The 23,352-nt window shown below is 45.7% G+C and overlaps 1 protein-coding gene across 7 annotated transcripts in view; it reads right to left on the minus strand.

The window, feature by feature from the left end:
- AUTS2 (activator of transcription and developmental regulator AUTS2) overlaps window positions 1-23,352 on the minus strand; it is a 797,141-nt gene that overhangs the window by 422,940 nt on the left and 350,849 nt on the right. For all 7 annotated transcript variants that reach the window (XM_059866086.1, XM_059866083.1, XM_059866081.1 and 4 more), the window contains one exon: window positions 6,408-6,509. In XM_059866086.1, the coding sequence (XP_059722069.1) occupies window positions 6,408-6,509 (102 nt within the window). The remainder of the gene's footprint in view (window positions 1-6,407; window positions 6,510-23,352) is intronic.

Genomic DNA, 23,352 nt, shown 5'->3' on the forward strand with positions numbered 1-23,352 from the left:
GGCTGGTGACATTTGGCATCCCTGGGAGCCCCTGTGGCCCTGCAGCTCTGCAGCCCTGGCACAGAGCACACCCTGCTCAGTACCCAACAGGACACACACTGCCTTCCTCTTTCCTCACCCTGCTCCCTGCTCCCTGCCATTGAGATTCCTTTCATTTCAGCTGGAGATCTACCCACAAATACAACACGTGCAATCGTTGAACCATTTTTGTTTCAGCTATGTGCAGATGCCAAGAGAGTTCCACTCTTTCACTCACAGTTTTTTTAAACTTACTTTACTGGCTGAAAGCTCCAAAGTTTGCATTCTGCATCTGTGTGTAATTTTTGTCTGCTTTTTATTCCAAGTTTTGGAAGGATAGAGTATCAAAACAAAACAATAAAGAGGAAGAGAAAAGAATAAGCAAACAAAATATTTCCCACTGAATATTTTCATTCCTTCAAAAGCAATGCTGCAATGGCTATGGGAGGACAGTCGAAACACAGCAGTCAAATGACTTCCACTGAACAACTGTACATTCTCAGGGAACTTGAGTTTGCTGGATGGAAATATAGCCCTTCACACATTGCATGCTGCATATGGAGAGTACAGTTTGCAAACTCTATTTAATTGAAGTATGAGAGACTGTGCTGCACATGCATGAATGACTGTCAGCTGTGCTGAGCCGTGTGCTGGCAGAGCACAGCGGCTGAAGCGAGGGCTATGCAAGGAGACAGCTTCTCACCTTTTGGCAACTCCCAAGAGCGAAAGGCTCCCACTACCCCGTGCCCAGCCTCGGGACCACCTGTGCAAACATCTTTACAAGCCCGTGCTGAGTCGTGATGCTGCACTGGCTGGTTCTATAGCTCTTATATAAAGTGTGCCTATAATAGAGGTAATGGTTTCACTTTCCGAAACCCTTTGCAAAATAGGACATTAGAAATACTGTTTGATATTCACACAACCACCAGCAGAAGCCTGCATCAGGTGCCCATCAGCAAAATACACTTGCTTAAAATTGACAGGGTTCTGAGCTTTTTCCCCCACCTTTTTTTTTTTTTTTTTTTGGTTGGTTTGGTTTTTTTTTTTGTTTCCATCCTTTCTTAAAGAAAAGAACTTTGGCCCAGAAGCAAAAATGTAGTAACCCTCATGTAAGCATTAGTTTATTGTGTACCAAAGAAAATTACATCCTTGAGGTCTTGGAAGGCACAGTTATACCCATTTTGCATATATATTGTGCATTACTTGGGGAGCTGGGTGGGGAGAAAGACTGTGTTGTACATATTTGTTCTGGCTATTGTTTATGCAGGTCTGACTGAATGAAGGAACAGTGGGTATCATTTCAATTTCTGATGTCAACATCAAATTACTTATTTAATTTCATGCCTGGCGAAGCATTGTATAGCTACACGCAGAATCATTTCACTTCATTTGTTATGCTGTGTTTTCTTGGCGATTGGCTTGCCTTCCAACTGACAGCTTTAATTACGACATGAATTTGATTGCACTGCCGAGGAATTAACATAATGCAACAAAGCATTTAAGCACCCAACCTTAGACACACAAACACACACATCCCCACCCTCGCAGCCACACCACACAAAGCACAGCCACTGCTGCTGAGCAGCCCTGGCACACACACAGGCACAGCCCTGCTCCTCTGCCTCCCCTCACATGCTGCCAGAATCACTGCTGATCTTCTGGACAGGGAGCACTGAGGGCTTCACAGTGAGCCAAGGATGTTTTATTTTTTCCATGTATTGTAGACATAATAAATGTGGGGCTAGAAGCTGGGGGAGCAATGGGGGCTTCAGTGGAGGGCAGAACCAAAAGGAGGGGGATTACTTAATTAACTGTTCCTCTAACTGGATACTTTCTCTGAAGTATGCTAATTTGTGAAACTTAAACAATTGTCCAAGTCCTGTATCACGTGTGCACTTTGCCATACTTGCACCTGGAGGACCTTCATTAAAGGTAACAGCTTTTTATCATCTTAATATTGCTTGGCTGGTGACATTTGGCATCCCTGGGAGCCCCTTTATACACATAACCCAAAGGCTGTCCCTCGATTTGTCTTTGGCTCTGTACAGGGATGGGGGACAAAAGAATTTGAAAATATCCTGAATTTGGGGCTGAAACCATGAGCTGCCCACAGGATTCCACTGCTGGAGTCTCTTCCTGAAGCACACAGCCACAGATCTGGTGGGAAGGGGGCTCAGGATTTCAGGACTTGGTCCTCATGGTCACCTCCTCACTGTGGCTCCTCTCAAGGACAAATACACAGCACAGGAGGAGCACAGACACAGCTGTGCTCGTGTGCCTCCACTCCACACACTGCCAAAGTCACTGGTGATATTTTGGCCAGGGAGCAGCATTGAGGGTTTCACAGCACATAACCCAAAGGCTGTCCCTTGATTTGTCTTTGGCTCTGTACAGGTGAGAGGGATGGGGGACAAAAGAGTTGAAAATTTCAAAATATCCTGGATTTGGGGCTGAAACCATGAGCTGCCCACAGGATTACATTGCTGGAGTCTCTTCCTGAAGCACACAGCTACAGACCTGGTGGGCAGGGAGCTCAGGATTTCAGGACTTGGTCCTCATTGTCACCTCCTCACTGTGCTCCAAAGAAATCAGGTGGTTTGATTTTTGATTAGCAAAGAGGTGGCTGAACCCCTGAACACTCAGTGCATTTACCATCCAGGTTAGCTGTAAATCTCATGTTTTCCTCAGGTAAATCTCCTGGCTGTTTTGTAAAACATGACAAAAATATATTCCAAAGAGGGGGGACTCAATTAAAAATAAATACATACAGGGAGATAAAGAAAAGAAGTTGACTGAGCTCCAAGCTGAGCAAAAGAGAAAGCGCTGCCATCTTGTCTCCAAGCAAGATCTCAACAAAATGAATTCTACTACTGGCAAGATTTTGATGAGATTAAACTGACTACAGCACCCTATATATAAAGGAGGAGCAGCTCTCCAATTTCTCTTTTAGGCCCCTGGAGCTACCTCTGTCCATAAAGGAAAAAAACAAGTTGTCATTCCTAAAAAAAAACCTATACAGAGGAGAAAGGCAGAGAGCCATGGGTTTATGAAATTCAGAGGGGGAGCTGGATCAGGGCACTGCTTGCACTGGAGCATTTGAGCAATCATTATCCCTAATCTAGCAGAGGTCAGGTTCTCTGCTAATGATGTTCTCTCACAGAGGGGTGGGTGTGTGCACACGTGTGCGAGGCGAGGACAAAGAGAGGAGCTGACAGAAATCAGTCTCACTGCATTGCATCTGACAAGAGCAGAGGATATTCCCCTTCCTACTGTCTGATGCTATTTCAAGGCTCATTATGAGAAAAATCTCCTGTTTAACATGGTCCTTTCACTGAATTATCTTCTTTTCATTTTTGCCCACCTCTCACAAACGCTGCAAATTACCTGCTTGGATCTCATTAGCCTGGAAAGGAGTCCCTCCTTGTAAACACCCTTGGCATCACTCTGCATTATCCAAGGGCTGCAGGTACATTTACAATAGGCAAAGTTGAAAGATCCCTGACAGGAGAGGGAATGAAGCCACTGACATGTCAGTTTGCAACTGGGTGTTCATTATCCCCTCTCCTCATTCTGCATCTGTCACTGAGCTCTCAGCAGGCCCTGCAGGGAGGCCTGTGAAGCTCTAACATTCCTGTTTCACCATCCTGCTCAAACTGGGAAGGAGAAAATGGATCATCCAGCTGGAGAACATGCACTTCAGTCATTAGCCACATTTCCATACAGGAGCCATGCTTTGCCTTACAGGGCTGCCAGGTGACAACAGTGGAGATTCATTATATTTCATGGCCAAAATTTGCTTTCTGACCTCAAGGTTAATCTGCCTGCAATGTTTTATATTTTTTGTTCTATCTTCTGTTTGGCACACTTTTTGTATATTTTTTTTTTCTGAGAAAATAGCTGTAAAAACAGAAGCAAAGCTTCAGAGAAAAGCTTACTCTGTAGCTTTTTCTGGACAGTAAATAGTGGGTATCATCAGACATCTGACTTTTTCAAAAAGCATTATTGAAAATAAACATTGGGAAGGTCCTGTCATTTCAGCACACAGGGTGTCTGACTTTGGGAAAGGGGGAATGGGAGGGACAGCTCTGAACTGATTTTGGGGCAATGAGATGGACAGCTCTGACCTGACTCTGGGAGAGAGGGGAATGGGAGAGACAGCTGTGAACTGAATTTGGGAAAGGGGACAATGGGAGGGACAGCTCTGAACTGACTTTGGGAGGGGAACAATGAGAGGAACAGCTCTGAACTGACTTTGGGGCAATGGGATGGACAGCTCTGAACCAATTTTGGGAGAGAGGACAATGGGATGGACAGCTCTGAACTGATTTTGGGAAAGGGGGGAATGGGATGGACAGCTCTGAACTGATTTTGGGAAAGGGGGGAATGGGATGGACAGCTCTGAACTGAAGGAACCTGGGGAGGGCCACCACAGACCAGGCACAGTGAGAGCTGTCTCGTGAGTGTTTTTCAAGTCTCAGCTGAACTGGTGATGCCAGACCACAGAGACATGCTTGTATTGCAATGAATTATCAAAGCAAAGGAACTTTCCTTATTAAGCAAAACATAAATTATGTATAACACTTTAAAATATACATCTCCACATATATTTACATAACGTTTCTTTTGAGCAACCTGTGAATCTCTCTGTCCTCTCCTGGGTGCACTAGGGAAGTTGTATTTGCTCTCTACTTCCTTTTAATTTGCCACAGCACCGAGACAAAGGAAAAGTATTGTAAAAACATCAGAGAAAAACTGGATTTGATGGGTGGAAGGGGACCCAGGACTCTGCTCTCACTGCCAGGTCTGGCAGTGCAATGCTGTGAGCTGCTGAGAAGCCCAATAAACCTCAGAGCTCTCCACTCACTACATTGCAAGGGAATGACAAAGCTAAATCAAAACCATGTTTGTAAGGAGCTGTGAAATTTTTTTTGCTGAAGGTGCTGTGTAATTGTGAAGTTGGTTGCAGTGGCTTCCCAGCTGCCACAGGGCTCAGACAAGCCAGGGTGATGATGGTGACAGGCTGACATCCAGCTGCCTTCCACTGCTACCTGTACAGAGCATTTCCTTACTACCTCCTCTGGTTTCACTCTCCTCTTCCAAAGAGATCTCACAGCCCTGAGACTGACCTCAGCTGACAGCTATGAAGGGCAAGCTCTGAAGTGTTTAGCTGAATGTAACCCATAAAGGCTGGCTCTGGGGAAGAAATGGACCTCTAAAATAATGTGACAAAGGGATGTGGAGAGAGAGTGCTACAGATTTCACACTTTCACAGAAAAAAAAAATCAGGCATCTGTTCCAGTGATATGCACAATTCAGCAAAAATTGCTATCTGTGTGCCTTCAGGCTTAAATTTGCACAACTAAATGTATCCTTTACAAAGGTATTTCTTTTAGTGCCTGCTCAGTTCAGTTTTATTGGATTGGCCTATAGAGGACACCATCTGGTATCTGTCATCCAAATCTACACAGACATGCTATTGATAAAATCCCCATTTCCAAAATGTGGGTTAGTTAAAAGCAGGGCCAGATTGCTGGCTGGTACAAATTGGGTTGACTGATGTAGCTATCCATGCTTTTACCAGCAAAGGATCTGACCTACAAAATCTCCAATTTAGATACTCTGTTGGGACAGGGCTTTCTTTATATTCTGTGTTGTAAAGCATGTGGCACAGAGGACACAGAGCCATGAATAAAACACTCAAGGATTGTGATGGTACACATAATAAATAGTAATCTAATTGCAGCAACAGAAAGATTTCTGTACTCATTGCTCTGTCAGAACAACTCATGTGTGTCACTGGTGAATGAGCAGCATTCTCCCATGGAGAAGAACTCTCTCCACAGGGCTGCCATCTCAGGCCCTTCCACAGCACTTTAGGTAGAGCAACAAAGGCAGAGCTTATGCTATTGTTGGCCATGTTATATCAATTCATTATATATAACTGAGTCTCTCTAGACACTCAAATACTTCTCATAAAGACAGTATGTAGCCCAAAAAAATACATTTTTTTCCTCCACCACTTGGGGTATAAATGTTACTCACTTCTCAACTATGCAGAACATCTTAACTTCATTAAATGTCCTTCAACTGTTTCCAAGGAGCTGAATGTTTGCACACAGACATTGTATCAATCTTTAAGGAGTTTACTGAACCAGGGCAGGTGACCTAAGTCACCTCTTCCTCTCCTGTGATTGTGAAAACCCCACGCCTGGTAGGAGCTGTAAAGTAGGTGCGCATCTTTATTCAGCGCGGGGCGCGTGCGGGATCTCTTCCTACTCTAAGTTAAATTTCTGACCCCCCATGTCTCAGCTGAAGCCCCAAAGGGAAGGAGATTAAGGAGCTTTTAGCAACAAGCCATCCCAGGATCCCAATCCCCGAGCTGCACTTACGTCGCTGAGCCTCTCCCGGGAGCTGCTGCGCTGGAAGCCCTTGGAGTCGCCGCTGGCGCTCTCGCTGTCGCTGTCCCGGCAGCTGTTCTGGCCTGGCTTGAGCTGCACACAGAGGAGACACAAAGACAGCAAGAGTTGAGCCTGGTTCAGTCCTTGTCCCACTGTCCTTTCTCCCCTCCCAGCAGCAGGGTGGCCGTGGCTCTGTGGCAGTGCCCGTGCTCCGTGTCCCTGTGCTAGGGCACAGCCCCAGGGACACCACGGACAGCCCTGGACACCCCGTGGGAACTGCAGCTGCTGCAGGCAGGAGCTCACTTGTGTCCCAACAACACTCGTGGCCCAAGGAGATCACAGTTTGAGACCTTTCTCCAGGAAACTTTCAGACTTCTCAAGGTATTTCTGCCATGGATGAAGCTTTTGGTTTCCATCACAATGCAGCACTCACGGCATCAGCTCCTTCCTCATTACAGCATAAGAGCATTGAGACCTGAGATCAATGGGAGTCTCCCCAGGGGAAGAGGAGGTCACCACTCCAGAGAAGCCTTTCTTTTGCTGGACCTAGCCCTGAACCACACTGCCTGGCACTCTTAACAATTTTCAACCAACAAACCTCAATGTTCATAAAACAACAGGAACTACTTAATAGGTATCAAACTGCTTTTGTTTTTCAAACCAGCTTTAATGAACTTTACTGGCATTGTAATAAAAAAAAACCCACCAAAAAAAAACCCCTAAACTACATGTTCATTACAATTGAGAACACATCTGCTTTCTCTTACACTTTGGACTGTTGAGGTCACCACATTACACAGCAGTGTCCTGAGAGAAACATTCACAGACACCCAGTACACATGTCCAGGAGCACATGTACACCTAGAGAGCAAGAGGAAGAGATGATCCACAGCCACTGCAATGCTGAAAATGCAGATCTTTGTTTTCAAGTATAAACCCCTATATTTTGCTTGAATGTATTAAAATTTTCATTTAGCCTTGCTGATGCTTTGTTTGAACTAACTCTGGTGGTCAATACTGGCAAGAAGTCTCTTTCAGAAATTTAGTCTTAAAATCACACACATAAATGCTGGAAGCAGAGGTAAATGCAGAGAAAATACTTGGTGAAGTACCCAATGAAATATTTTATGAGAGACCTACTACACTTATCAATATCCATATAACAAACACCAAACAACTCCTGCTAACTTATTCTAATTGTTAATATGATGATGGTAATACTGGAGCAGGTATTCATTCATGCCACAACTGGAGACCAAAGGTTCCTCTTCCAACACTTTCCATCACCCTTTATCCTCCTCTTTCTTCTCTCTCTCAATTATTTCCAGTTCTCCAGAAACAAGCACACACAAAAATTCACAGAAATGCACTTTTACAGGTGTACACAAATAAAACCTACACTTCTGCTGATGTTTTCCTACCTGTAGACTCTGTTCACCCACAGCTACAGCTGCTCCCTCCCAGGGTCACTGAAGGAGCACAAAAAGCATCCTCACCCTCAGGTTATCACTTTCTCCCTACCACTGCCAGAGCAAACTGCATCTGCAAGTTTGGTCTTTGTGTGCCACTTCTCCTTAATCCCTTACTCCCCTCACCAGTACAAGGAAGCTTTGGGTGCTCTCTATCAGTCAAATCAAAATAAGGACACAAAGTCCATGGAACTAAAAGTTCCAACACACAGCTGAGTTGCAATGCATGAGCACAGCTGCAAAAAATGGCACAGGCAAACTCTCAGCCCAAAGAAAATGTAGCAGAAGGACCAGAGCTATTTGTCAGACTTACAATAAATAAACTAAATATTCCACAGCTCAGCCAGAACATTTCCAGTAAAATGATTTTTATTTCCAATGGAATGGTTTATCAGTCAGATCTGAGAGATCTTGGGAGCAGCTCTTGGAGGCAGAGGGGAGGATAACGAATTCAAGAAGTCTTACACTTCATCTATAACTCACTGATCTTATCTAGGACCTCCATGTCCTGCAATTTTATGGTCCCAAGTTTAACATTTAACCACCCAAAGGAAAATGGATCAAGTTTCCCTGACTTGGTCTTTTGTCAATATCCACTCAATGATGGAAAAACTCTTATTGCAAGTGGGGTGTTAGGATTTTTTTTCCAGTCTTAGATTTTATTTCTAGAACCTCAGTTTAGTTTGTACACAATCTTCACACATTAGTTATTTGCTAACTAATAATAGAAGAATTCTAGTTTTAGAATTCTTCTACATCACAAATTCCAGCTATTTACAGAGCAGAGAAGAAAAACCCAGCAGGTGTCATTTTTCTAGACACAATTTACAAGGAGCAAGAGAACATGATGAAGACATCTGAGCCTGAAACTCTGTAGAAAAAAACAAGTGAACTGCAGGGACCAGACAGCAAACTCAGAAATAAGTCCAAGTTAAGATTTATAAGCTTTCCATATTTTCCTTTCTTTTTTTCCAAGTTGAGTTTCTCCATGTGCCAAACTGTTGAGGGTTTGCATTTTATTCCAGAACCCATCAATCTGTGTTAAATTAAAAAAAGTAAAGCATGGAAATGTGCCCGTTGTCTTCTCTTAAGAACCTAAAGTTACACTCAAACCCACATGAAAACACTTAATGTGGACAGGCCATGGGTCATTTCATCTCAACCTATTTGCACAGATTCAGCTGCTAAAAACAATGCTGAAACAACACAGTGCTGCTGAAAAGGCCCACAGATAACAGAGGGGATCTTTAGTTACACTCTGTGCATCTGCTTCATCACCTGGGCACACAAAATCAGTTTCCCCGTGGAAATACAACTTTCCTTGGAAAAAACTGAAGTGCAATGTTGAGAGTTCTGGTTCTTCTGTTGCTTCTAGCAGGGTACCCCATGCAAACAGCAGCAGCAGCATGAAAATCCCATTATGCCTGTCTGTGCAGGGCTGGGAGCTGGGCTGGGTGACCCCTGGGGGTCCCTTCCCACTCAGCTTATTCTGTGGTTCTACAAAGGTCTCACTGAGGAACTTCCCACATTAACACAGCATTAATCTTCCAATTTGCACCAGGCAAGGAGTGAAAAAGGGTTTACAAAAGAGTGTGTTTGACTCTGTGCTTTCACTGCACTGTGGGAGTGAATTTGTCCATGAAGGGATCCATCTAAAGGGTCTCACAAAGAGGAAATACAAACATTTTACAGACTGAAAGCCCAAAACCCTAAAAACTCAGTGTCTCTGACTCACAAGGAATATGTACAGTCTCAGGGGCTCCCCTAGACAGAGATGGGGTACATGCAAAAAAAGCACCTCAAGACCACTTGCCCAGGCTGAACAACACAGGACTCAGTCCTGGGCCACACCCACAGCTCCAAAACATTTCTAGGATTTGGTCATTCTTAGCATTGCATTTTCTGAAATCTTTCATTGCACTACAGAATCTGTTAGTTTGTAATGCCTTTGAATCTGCTGGAGGACTCCAGAAGTCAAGCAGAACTGCATAAAGTCATAACTACATTTCTATTAAAGGAAAAGGCCAAAAAGCAGATTTGGAAGGGTGGTTGCTGGCTGAGGGCTCAGCAGAGGGTTTTATTTCTGATTCTTCAGCACACCTGCCCCGAACAGTGAGAGGAATAGGTGTTCCCTGCTCTCCAAAGCTGGACTGTTGGGAGGATTTTTCCGTCAGGGCAGTTTCTCCAGTGGGTGATGGTGGATGGCACTGCACCACAGCCAGGGATGCAGGAAGGAAGCTGAGTTGGGGGGACACAGTTGGGGGGGCATTGCAATTTTTGTTGTTGCTTTGATCGCTCAAATCTATTTTTATGGAGAATAAATTGATTCTTTTCACCAAGTGGAGACTGTTTTGCCCATGACAATAATGGGTGATTTCCTTGCCTTTACCTCACAAACTTCTTCCCTCCCCTGCCCTGCTGAGGAGGGGTGTGAGAGGGACCATGATGTGGTTTGGGGCACTTGCTGCTCATGGACTGAGTGACAAAACTTCAGTCACAACTCTGCTGCCCTGCAGAGTGATGAGGAATGGAGGCAAAGCTGGAGACTGGCACGAGGGACCCAGGCAGGGAGAGGGACATTGAGAGCACAGAGAGGAGAGGCACAAGATATAGAACATCAAGAGGGACCATTTGATGAAGAAACAGAGACTTGCTCAGGCCTGAAGGTCACACAGAAACCATCCAGAAATGACAAATAACCAAAAATAGATGCAGAAACATAAACATGAAACTGCTGTCACAGCAAGTGCTAACAGGAACTCTTCTGTCAGCCCACAGAGAGATTTTCAGGTGACTTGCAATCTAACAGAACTATTTTTGCAGCAGGGAAACACTCAGCCCTACTTTGTGACAGTGAAAGTGCAAACTGAATATTCATCTGTGTCCAGGGAAAGCAGCTCTGCTGTGCTCCTTCTGCCACTCAGTGTTACAGGGTAGAGCAGAGCCAAACTCTCAGGTTTAGGAGCAGGACAGACCTAGAGCAGCAGTGCCAGAGCTGCTGTGCCAGCCAGACACTTCTGTGACATGAGAGGAGGGGGACAAAGCCATTAACCACTCCTGAGGGTAATCCATGGCAGCAGAGCTCTCTGTGGCCTTTTCTCTCAGCCAGGAAAAGGAGGAAGGACAGAGTTGATCATGTTAAGAGGTGTAAGGGAGGATGGAAGGGCAGCTGAGCCCCAGACTCCAGGGAGTATCATCCTCTGGGGGTCACAGCTGGCTGTGCTGGATCACAAAGCCACTTTAGATAATTCCATTGTAGCACATAAACAAGAATCAAAATAAATAAACCCACCGAGAATTTGGCAAAAGCCTTTTTCACAGAGCTTATATATCATGTCAAAAACACCCTAATGTGCCTCTCCTGAGCTTTTTTATTTTCAAATATATTTTAATTTTAAAACCCCACACCATTTGGCAGCAGTAAATCTATGGCATAGTTTCGAGGTGCCTGAGCTTCTATGCCATATGGAATTAAAGGATTATTTCACTACATTATACTTTAAAGTTATGAATACTAACACCTCTCCCTGTGAGAGCACAGCCAGCAAGCTGAGCCTTTAGCAGAGTCCTAAAGGAAGGGGACACCTGCTCCCTGAGAGATGGCAGAGCCCTGCTGTGGGGAGGAGAATTCCACTTTCACTTCTGCCTGTCATCCTTTATTTAACAGCTATTGCCAGGGTGAGGCAGTCCCTGATCCCACCTGGGTGAGTGAATTCCCCAGCTCAGCTGAACTGACTCCTCCAGGTGCCATTAGGAATGCTTCCCACCCCCAAAATGCTGGCCAGGCACAGCCCAGCCCCACTCATGGCTCATGGCAGGAGTTTCTCCTGAGCAGGGCACAGCACACACACATTTCCACTGCCTCCAATTGCTCTCTGGTCTTTTCCCAGATGGAACAGGACTCAAGAATGGGAATTTTGTCACTTCTGGCAGGCACAGCCTTTTCCCCAGAGAGGCACACACGGATCCAGGCAGAAGCACATCCAGATCAGGGGCTGCTGATGAGTGCAAGCTGCTCCTAAGGCCAGGGAGCACAGCCTGGAGGGATGAAGCCTGGCTGAAGGCAGTGGGATCCCAGTTATCCAGCACAGCCCTGGCCAGCTGGGCCATCCTGCAGGGCTCTGCCATCCAGAGAGGCCAGGCTGCACAGACAGCCCAGGGCAGCCCTGCCCTGCCCAGCAAACACAGCCCTGACATGCTGCCCTTGGGTGAGGTTATGATGCTATCCCCATTCCTGTGTTCTGTTTATGCTGGATATTATGTTCTGTGCCTTCAAGACTGGCTCTGAAGAGTGAAAGTTTTGTTTTGTTTTGTTTTGTTTTGTTATCAGCCGCTCCCCCACGGCTGGCAGGACACACAGACAGGGCAGTACACAGTGCAGCTTTGGCTTTTGGCTTTGCTCTTGCTCTTGCTCCTGCTTTTGCTCCTGCTCATTAGTTAGTTTAGCTCAGCAGTCTGAATCTTTCCCTGGACTGTTTTTCCTTTCCCTTTCTGGACCCACTCGAGCCTGCTCCGGACTGGGCCCTGGCAAACACCCAGAGCTGGCACCTTGTGGCTGCAGCAGCTGCCCCAGCACCAGAGGGACTGATAACAGAGCGAGCACCCCAGGAGAGACTTTCTGCATTTGTCATCTTTGTCAGAGCAGTGACAGAGTGGTGTCACCCAGTATTGTTCATTTTGTGTGCTGGGGGTGCTGTGCCTGTTAAATAAACAGGTTCTTTCCACTTCTCTCTGAGGAATCCTCCCCAAACCAGTTGGGGTAAGGGGCCATGTGGGTTTGCTCTCTGGAGGGGCCCCTGTGGAGGTTTTCCCCCAAATTTGCCCTAAACCAGGACACGTGCCTTCCACCAGCCAGCAAAGAGCAGCAGCACATCTCATGCAGAACTCCATGTCAGATTGCAAAGAAAACATATTTTATCAATGATCAAGAACAAATCTGGCTGTGTGAAAACAAATAAAAGGAGAACTGCATGTAAGAAATAACCAAAAAAAACAACAGGATAAATCGAGGGTTGCTAGTTCTGATTTCAATCATGATTAACAGCTGTCATTTCAAAATTGCTATTTATATCTCTCCTGCTACTGACAGAAGTTGGACAAATACTCCTTGTACAGCACTCCCATGTCACCCACAGCATTAGAGGGGGTTTGGGTCTGGAGCAAGACCTCTCCACTGCATTTCTAACAAGGCCATGCACACCATATCTGCCTAAAGAGGGGAGCAGCACAAGGAAAGCAAATCAGAGGTGAGATAATGAGGAGGAAGAATATTTACAGCACACAAGTTTAGGCAGTAAATATGGAAAAAGAATTCACACCATGTGTGGACTCTGAACATTATTAATACAAAGACATTTTTCACCTTGGGGAAGAAAAATCTTGTTACCTGAGAGATACAATAAAACATTAGGAGAGGCTCTCTGTTTACCTCTTGATCTACAATCTTATGACAACCAATGCAGATGCTCCAAGAAATTGCCAGCTTCTGAGGATCCAGGCCTCCATGCCATCATCCTGGGATCTGACATCCCTACCAGAAATGAAGCTTAATTTTTTTGCTTACTTTTATGGTAAAAGTGAGGTAAACCAACAAAGACAACATCTTATCTTTGGTTTCCTTCCTACCTTTAATTAGAAGAAAAAATAACTTTTTTGTTCCAAAACTCTTTTTATGAAAAAACAAGAACAAACCTACGTACATTCTTTCAATTTCCTGTTGACAAAAAAAAAAAAAAATCTAAATTGAACAATTAACTACAACCAATTTTCTAATCAGCTCGATGATAGAGAACAAGGGTGTCTTTAACTCACTTATTCTACAGCACTGCTGGTCATTTCCTGCTGCCTCTGAGCTGATCCAGAGTCTGCTGCTGCAGGAGCAGAGGGACTCATCCCCTACAACCTTAAGAGGGGGAGATCCAGGAAAGGAGCAGAGCTCCCCCCCTGTGCTCCTGGGGAGAATTTGGCTATTGAGCATTTTATTGCAGACACACCAAGGGATGGGGCTCTGCTGGCAGGAGCAGGAGCTGAAGCAACAGAGGCTAAGAATAAACAGCATCCTTGCCAGGCGGGGGTGGGGGAGAAGGAAACAGGCATTTATTTCCAGATCCTCTTCTCCTTCATTATATGCTTGGGCAACCTTAGATCCACAGCACACAGAAGGTACTCTGAAGGAGGTCTGTAGCTCTGTTTTATCTAAGTTTCACAGAGAATGCAGCCCATCATTTTTTCTGTGCTGTTTATACAGAAATCAAAGATAAATTTGGCATAAACTCATCACACCCCAGAATCATACATACATTATACACCACAGAAAGTGTAACAGACTCGCTCTGTTCCCCAGCTCCTGTTAAGAGTGGTATGAAACAGCAAGCTGTTGGCAATTGCAGCAAATGAAGCGTATTTCAGCACACTTCAAAAGCTGAATTGCAAAAAAATATAGGCTTCTCCTGACCCTTTGCATTTTGATGGCTGCACAGTGAGAAACACGGCCTTTAAAATTACACCTTGCAAAGCTCTCCATTGTACCAATCAATCTGTGCAGGCAGCCTGCACAGCCCAGGCTGGGAGCAAAGTGGGATGGGGAGCCAGGCTCTGGCTGCTCAAGGACAGCCAGAGGGGCTGCAGCCAGGGTGGGACCCACCTGCCCTCCCAGGCTTTACCCAGCCCTGCTGCCGGGCTTCTTTGTGCCCCAGCCTGGATTTCCAGGGCCTTCCCTCGGCCCTGTGTAAGGGAAACTAGTCTTTGTTGGGTTAAAAACCACCTCTGAGAAACACAGATGTGCAGAGCCACAGGAGTGCCATCCTTGTCTGCATGGATATACATCCATCCACATTCTGATCCACCCATCTATCCATTCATCCATCCCCATTCTGATCCATCCATCCATCCATCTCTCATCCCCCATCCATCCATCCATCCATCCATCCATCCATCCATCTATCCATCCATCCATCCATCCATCCATCCCTCATCCATCCATCCATCCATCCATCCATCCATCCATCCATCCCTCCCTTATCCATCCATCCATCCATCCATCCCTCATCCATCCATCCATCCATCCATCCATCCATCCATCCATCCCTCCCTTATCCATCCATCCATCCATCCCTCATCCATCCATCCATCTATCCATCCATCCATCCCTCATCCATCCATCCATCCATCCCTTATCCATCCATCCATCCATCCATCCATCCATCCACCCACTCATCCATCATCCATCATCCATCCATCCATCCATCCATCCATCCATCCATCCCTCCCTTATCCATCCATCCATCCCTCATCCATCCATCCATCTATCCATCCATCCATCCCTCATCCATCCATCCATCCATCCATCCATCCCTCCCTTATCCATCCATCCATCCCTCATCCATCCATCCATCTATCCATCCATCCATCCCTCATCCATCCATCCATCCATCCCTTATCCATCCATCCATCCATCCATCCATCCATCCACCCACTCATCCATCATCCATCATCCATCCATCCATCCATCCATCCATCCATCCATCCCTTATCCATCCATCATCCATCATCCATCATCCATCCATCATCCATCCATCCATCCATCCATCCATCCCTTATCCATCCATCCATCCATCCATCCATCATCCATCCATCCATCCATCCATCCATCCATCCATCCATCCATCCATCCATCCATCCATCCACATTCTCATCCTTACATGTACAATTTCTGGCTGTTATTCAGCCATTTACACCACTTACACTTCTTGCTTCTGCTCTGCACATTCCCAAACCAGATTTTAGGTGTTCTGGGGAGAGTCCTGAACCCTTGCTGCCGTGCCTGTCCCCCCTTTCCCCAGAGTACCCAGCAAGGAGCAGTGCACATGCATTGGCTGCAACACTTTCCACCAGGGACTGGTTTTTGTGGTCCCATTTAGGCTTGCTCACGTAGAGAATGGAGAACCAAGCTGGCAGTTTTTCCCCAGCATTCTGTGCCTGTTTCAGAGCAGGAGGCAATGATGAGTTTCCAGATCCTTGCTAGCCCACTGTCAGCTCTGGTTTTGGTGGTGACAGGCACAGGGGACTCAGGGACTCTGTCCCAGCCTCGGCCCAGGACCTGTGAGGAGCTCCTGTTTCTGACACACAGGAAAGGCCAGGTGAGGTAGGAAAGTGAAGGCAAATGGCACTTTTAACTTGAATCTTCAGAAAGGGGAGAGAACAGAACTATTACCCCACTGAGCCCAGTGTCTGATACCCAACTCTCTAAGGAAGGCCTCTGGTTCCCTTTGAAATGTGTAACTTAGGGAAAGAACACTTAAGTAAGAAAATCAGATCAATCACATGATGGAACAAACAGAAAATAGGCCAGGATGAAAAACCCCAACAGCTCTGCAGCTCTAGAACTGTCCACAAATCCAGCTAAGAGACTCCATCTGCTTTCATGAGGGGAAACACAACCCCAGGGTAGCTCCTGTAGAGTTCCACTTGTCTCAAGCCCACAGGATAGTTGTTCCTCATGTGCAAAGGAGATGCAAGAAGGGATGAGACCTTTTGGAATACCTAAAGAGGGGAAGCAGCCTGAGAAAGAGCAGGGACTGTACTCACTGCCTTGAATTAAGGCACGGTGACCACCATCCTTTCCTTCCTCAACACAGACCACTAATGTGACACCAGCTAACATTACAGAAGTAAATAAATGTCTTGAAGGAGGAAGTATCAGTATTCATGGATGGACCTCGAGATGCTTACCACTGCTAACATATAGGAGCCCTGTTATTTCATTGTTCAATATAAGCCCAGAATAAATATTTAATAATTTGGTTGCATAAATAATGATTTGAAGGTTGAGCTATTGGCTTAAAACTCTAATACTATTTTAAGCCGTTTAACTGCCCAGCTAGATAAATTATTCAAGACTTAAAAGTCATCCTGTGGTCTCTGTACAAGGAGAAAACTAGGAAGTTGTAACAATAATGACAAAAGCAGGGCAAGATCAATCAAACCACATGATCACTAACACAAACAAGCAGCAATTAAGCAGCAATCAAGACCAATCTGACTGGGGTTGATGTCCTTTTATGCCAATACTCTCAGCCCAAAGAGCAAAACTTAATAATGTTTTGCAATTTATCAAGGGAGCCATAACTCTGCTCTCAGTGACTTGGCCAAGAGGCTATTATGATAGCATTTCTCTATAATTTAATAATGTGAAGGAAGGAGGGGGGAGAGGGAGTAAAAGCATTTTGACATATAACTCACATCTATACATATTGTATTTTCCTCCTGCTTGAATGAGAGAAACAGAAGTCACAACAATATACCTCAGTACCAATTTGTTAGCAGGAAAGGGAAGCTAAAGTATCTGGCAAAGAAAATCTATTGGAAGCAGCAGAGAAGGGAAGGGAATGAAGCATCTGAATTCATTAGCAGCTGTCATTGATGTGGAGATGAGTTTAGTCATCACAAATAATTCAGGAGAAAAGCAAAGGAGGAACTGTTGTTGAAGTTGTTTGAATCTGGATTAGTTTTGATAGATGGGAAGGTGTAACTGGGGAACACTCGTGGGGCACCTCCCTCTGTCAGAGGGAAGCTCTGGGCAGAGCCAGCATCCCAGAATTGTGAGGGGAGCCCTGAACACACAGAGCCATCCCAGGATTGTGAGAGGAGACCTGAACACACAGAGCCATCCCAGCACTGTGAGGGGAGCCCTGAACACACAGAGCCATCCCAGCACTGTGAGGGGAGCCCTGAACACACAGAGCCATCCCAGCACTGTGAGGGGAGCCCTGAACACACAGAGCCATCCCAGCACTTTGGGGAGAGCCCTGAACACACAGAGCCATCCCAGCAGTGTGAGGGGGGCTCTGAACACACAGAGCCATCCCAGCCCTGAACACACAGAGCCATCCCAGCACTGTGAGGGGAGAGCCCTGAACACACAGAGCCATCCCAGCAGTGTGAGGGGGGCTCTGAACACACAGAGCCATCCCAGCAGTGTGAGGGGAGAGCCCTGAACACACAGAGCCATCCCAGCACTGTGAGGGGAGCCCTGAACACACAGAGCCATCCCAGCAGTGTGAGGGGGGCTCTGAACACACAGAGCCATCCCAGCACTTTGGGGAGAGCCCTGAACACACAGAGCCATCCCAGCACTGAGGGGAGCCCTGAACACACAGAGCCATCCCAGCACTTTGGGGGGAGCCCTGAACACACAGAGCCATCCCAGCACTGTGAGGGGAGCCCTGAACACACAGAGCCATCCCAGCAGTGTGAGGGGAGCCCTGAACACACAGAGCCATCCCAGCACTGTGAGGGGAGCCCTGAACACACAGAGCCATCCCAGCACTTTGGGGGGAGCCCTGAACACACAGAGCCATCCCAGCATTGTGAGGGGAGCTCTGAACACACAGAGCCATCCCAGCACTGTGAGGGGGGTCTGAACACACAGAGCCATCCCAGCAGTGTGAGGGGAGCCCTGAACACACAGAGCCATCCCAGCACTGTGAGGGGAGAGCCCTGAACACACAGAGCCATCCCAGCACTGTGAGAGGAGCTCTGAACACACAGAGCCATCCCAGCACTGTGAGAGGAGCCCTGAACACACAGAGCCATCCCAGCACTTTGGGGAGAGCCCTGAACACACAGAGCCATCCCAGCCCTGAACACACAGAGCCATCCCAGCACTGTGAGGGGAGCCCTGAACACACAGAGCCATCCCAGCACTGTGAGGGGAGCCCTGAACACACAGAGCCATCCCAGCACTGTGAGGGGAGCCCTGAACACACAGAGCCATCCCAGCACTGTGAGGGGAGCCCTGAACACACAGAGCCATCCCAGCACTTTGGGGAGAGCCCTGAACACACAGAGCCATCCCAGCCCTGTGAGGGGGGCTCTGAACACACAGAGCCATCCCAGCCCTGAACACACAGAGCCATCCCAGCATTGTGAGGGGGGCTCTGAACACACAGAGCCATCCCAGCCCTGTGAGGGGGGCTCTGAACACACAGAGCCATCCCAGCAGTGTGAGGGGAGAGCCCTGAACACACAGAGCCATCCCAGCACTGTGAGGGGAGCCCTGAACACACAGAGCCATCCCAGCAGTGTGAGGGGGGCTCTGAACACACAGAGCCATCCCAGCACTTTGGGGAGAGCCCTGAACACACAGAGCCATCCCAGCACTGTGAGGGGAACCCTGAACACACAGAGCCATCCCAGCAGTGTGAGGGGGGCTCTGAACACACAGAGCCATCCCAGCACTTTGGGGGGAGCCCTGAACACACAGAGCCATCCCAGCACTGAGGGGAGCCCTGAACACACAGAGCCATCCCAGCACTTTGGGGGGAGCCCTGAACACACAGAGCCATCCCAGCACTGTGAGGGGAGCCCTGAACACACAGAGCCATCCCAGCAGTGTGAGGGGAGCCCTGAACACACAGAGCCATCCCAGCACTTTGGGGAGAGCCCTGAACACACAGAGCCATCCCAGCCCTGAACACACAGAGCCATCCCAGCACTGAGGGGGAGCCCTGAACACACAGAGCCATCCCAGCACTGTGAGGGGAGCCCTGAACACACAGAGCCATCCCAGCACTGTGAGAGGAGCTCTGAACACACAGAGCCATCCCAGCACTGTGAGGGGGGCTCTGAACAGACTCAGCTACCCCAGAGTTTTGGATTTTCCTTTTTGCATACCTCTCTCCTTCCCTCATCTAAGCAATAGTGTAAAACGCACTGCAGCACCGTGCTTTCACCTTGGACTACTTTTGCCCGTTGAGATAATGAGTCCTGCTGTTTGCAAATGTCAAAAAAGAAAATAAAAATCTCCTGATCAATCTTGTAGTCTGTCCCCAGCCAACAGTGCCCAAAGGTGATTTAATGCTTGATTGATCTGATGAGTTGGTTGCCTCAGTCCAAGTCCAAAACCATCTTCATTTCCAGAAAATCATTCTGCCAGCCAGTGCTGCCCATCCCTGTGCTGGCAGCCTCAGCAGAGAGGTGGCATCAGGGTAAGACCCAATGGCCATCAGAATCCCAGGGGACAACTGCAGGATTGCCACCGACTTCAAGGGATGCAGAAGCCATTTAGGGAACTGGGTGGTCACCATAAATACTTGATGGACTGTTCCTGTGCCTTATACTGATAAACCCCCCTAATTTGACTTCTCTTTTCTATGCTTTAAAATTATATTAAACTTACCCATCTTGAAAATATAGTCATATATTAGATAAGTGGAGCTCTATTATTGTTTCAAGATAAGTGCAAAAAATCTATAATAGAGGACTACTATCAAATTACAGTTACTTGAATTAATCCTCATCCTGGCATTTAATAATTTGTAAAGTGCTTATTCAGAAAAAGGTCAAAAATCACTTGGAAAGATATGTTAATGGCTCTCTAAGTAATGTTTAGACTTGCTGAATAAATTTTCACACTTAAGTCACGTATAACAAGCATTACAAAATGTATTATAAATCGTGCTCTTCACACTGGAGAGCTGTGTGTACATACATGTTACAGCCTCCCCAGCAGACAGCACTTCAGCACTTAGTTAAATTCACCTCAGCTGAGGAAAAATGTAAGCTTATCTTTGCTGTTATGCCAGAAATAGATTCAATGTATGCTCTCATAAAGAGGAATATTCACCTGAGTCAGGGCCTGCAGGAGCCCATTATTGTTCATTTAGATGATTAAAAAACCCATCAGAAATGATAACCCAAATAACTGTCAAACCCCAACTTCCCCCAAACTCAGTTTTAAAAAATAATTTAAAAAAAAATAAAAAAGCTGTAAATAATTGGAAATGGAGGAAGACAAAGCCATGTGCTGATGGATCAACATGGAATCCCTTCCATGCTTTGAAATATTTGGGCTTTAAAATGACCCACAAGACTTAAAAACTAAGTATCAGCATGTGAGAAAGTGCCATATTACAGTTTAAATCAACCATTATACAGGCTCAGCAAGCATCAGCACGCTCCTTCCATGCACTAACAAACGTCAACTTCTCCTTGGTGTATAATAATTTGTGAAATAAAGCAGGCATGCAAAATATGGGTGGCAGGCAGCAAATGCTGAGATTTGGGGCACCAAGGTGTTTTAAAATTGTTTTTCGCTTTTGCATCCAGCATCCATTGAAATCTCAACAGATCAAAGTTTTGCAGACAAGGAAAAAAAAAGCCTACAAAATTAATAACTATTTAAGTATTCTGTTTCATCATGATAACAAACAGATGGTTTTAATATTCTAGAGGCTAATTTCTGAACAATTAAAAACACAGCAAGACATTAACATCTAATGAAACATTTTAACTACCAGTATATGCATCTGCCATTAATTTCCACACAGTAAGGTCTTGGTTCTCTTCAATCTGTTCTTTATTAAGGAAAGTTTTTCCACTCTGAATTTAGTGAAGTAGAGAATTAACAACTGTTTTCAATCAGCAATCAGCATGATATTTCGCCAGTGTGCATTGAAACCGTCCACACTATCAGACATAAATTTACTCCTATGATGGCTTTGATCTGCACACTGAGTGGAGATGTTAGAGGGAATTCACTTTCTAATTCCATTTTCATTTAGAACATAGGAATTAACTCCTCACAGATCTCATGTCCATTTTTAGCTTCTTTAGATAAAGGACACCTACTTAAAATGTTGTGCCTTACACATTGCTTACAACCCAGCCAAAAACAAACTCATTTTTTAATAATCAATGAAATCATTCTCATGCAAACCGTATGGAATAAAGTTCTTCAAAGGACAGGGGAATTCTATATTTATGAGCCTCTAATTTATATTTCCTTTTTTCATCTGTGATAAGAACATGGGGTAGTATTCATCAAAGCTCTACCCATGCAAACACTAGTTGATATTAAAAAAATCTCTATGCCCCATACAAGCTAATTCCTGTGTTCCCTCTTCAGATATGCAGCTTAGAACTGCTGATGAATTTTTCTGCAGGTTTTCTCCAATTTAGCAGGTTATGATTTAAATTAAGCCGAGGCAAGTCCTTCTCTTGGCTCCCAGGGTGCAGCAAAAGGCTGATGTTATTCAGTATTTGTTGTCAACGCCTGGCTACTGTAGGAATGGAGCCAATAAATAAATATCTTGGGGAATAACTCCAAACACCTCCCTGTGGGACTGGAACACAGGCACTCTGTGCATTAAACATGTAGGCACCTCCCTAAGTGTCTCTGGTTTTCAAAAGGGTTAAGTTAGCAAGGAACTGGGAATGATTTTAACAGAAACCACATTCTAGCCAGGTTCCTGTTTTGCTTTTAATCATGTAATTTATGTAAACATGGAATTGGAAGGCTAAACTAATAAACATTGAAAAAAGCCTTGAGAAAACATAGATTTGGGGAAGGAGCCAGCTGCAGGACTCTGCCTCCTGGATTCACTTTGTGCTGTTCAGCGGGGAATTCATGGTGCACCAAGAAGTGTTTGTACTGCAGTGTAGAACAGGAGACACTCTGGTTACTGCTTCAAGTCAGGAGAACCTGGGGCTTCTACCTGCAGACTGATGCCCCACCAAGGGGGCATCAGTTCCATCTCCCTCCCTTGAATTTACACCAGAAATAACCTCCTGGGCTCAAAGTACTTCCAGCAATAATTCATATTTCCACAGAAATTTCTGTAACTGACCACCTACAGCAAAAACACATCCCATCCCCATCACACTGAGGGCCTGTACCCTTCTCAGAGGCTCGGCCTGAACAAAGCTGGCTCTGCCTCAGTACTTGCTTTTTTCCTTTTTTTTAAATAGGCTATTGCAGGTTTAAGCCAGATCCAGAGAGGCTGAGAACACCCACAAACCTATCTGGAATTTCCAAAAACCATTTCTTTGGGTTTCCAAAGTCTGGAACCAGAACAGTAGTTAGGTAAGAAGGACATGAAAGATTATTTATCTGACTTCAAGCACTGTCATCACTATGAATTTTGGGGATTAGGGCTGGGAGTTTCCGATGTGCTGAGCTGAGGCAGGGGTGTAACCTCACTGAAAGACAGTGAGCTCTTGGCTCATTTTACATCCACTTTTGGGGCAGTGAAATATGGCTGAAGTGGGGTCCCAGGAGATGCCAGATGGGATTTCAAGAGACCTTTCCAGCCAGTCATATCTGGTTCAGAGCAATGTGCACACTGAAATGACTGTACTGGGAGTTTGCCATGTAACCATTAGCTCTATAACCACCATTAATATACCTTGGAGGCTTTGCCTTATTTTTATATGTCAGACAGTTTCAGGCTAGCACTGTATTTAGTGAGGAGAGCACAATATTAAAATGTGACTTTCATACTTTTTATGCTCCAAGTGCCTGGATCTACTCTTGGCACACTACAAAAATAATACTTTTATGATTCAGTTTTTCCATGAAATATTTATAATACAAGTATTGAGCGATGGAAGTGCCAGAATATTACAATTGCTGCACTTGAATTCCTGGAGATTGGAAGCTTTTGTTTGGTCTAGCAGCATGAAGGAAA

Source organism: Haemorhous mexicanus, chromosome 22 (genome assembly GCF_027477595.1).
Source record: "Haemorhous mexicanus isolate bHaeMex1 chromosome 22, bHaeMex1.pri, whole genome shotgun sequence".
Taxonomy (NCBI): domain Eukaryota; kingdom Metazoa; phylum Chordata; class Aves; order Passeriformes; family Fringillidae; genus Haemorhous; species Haemorhous mexicanus.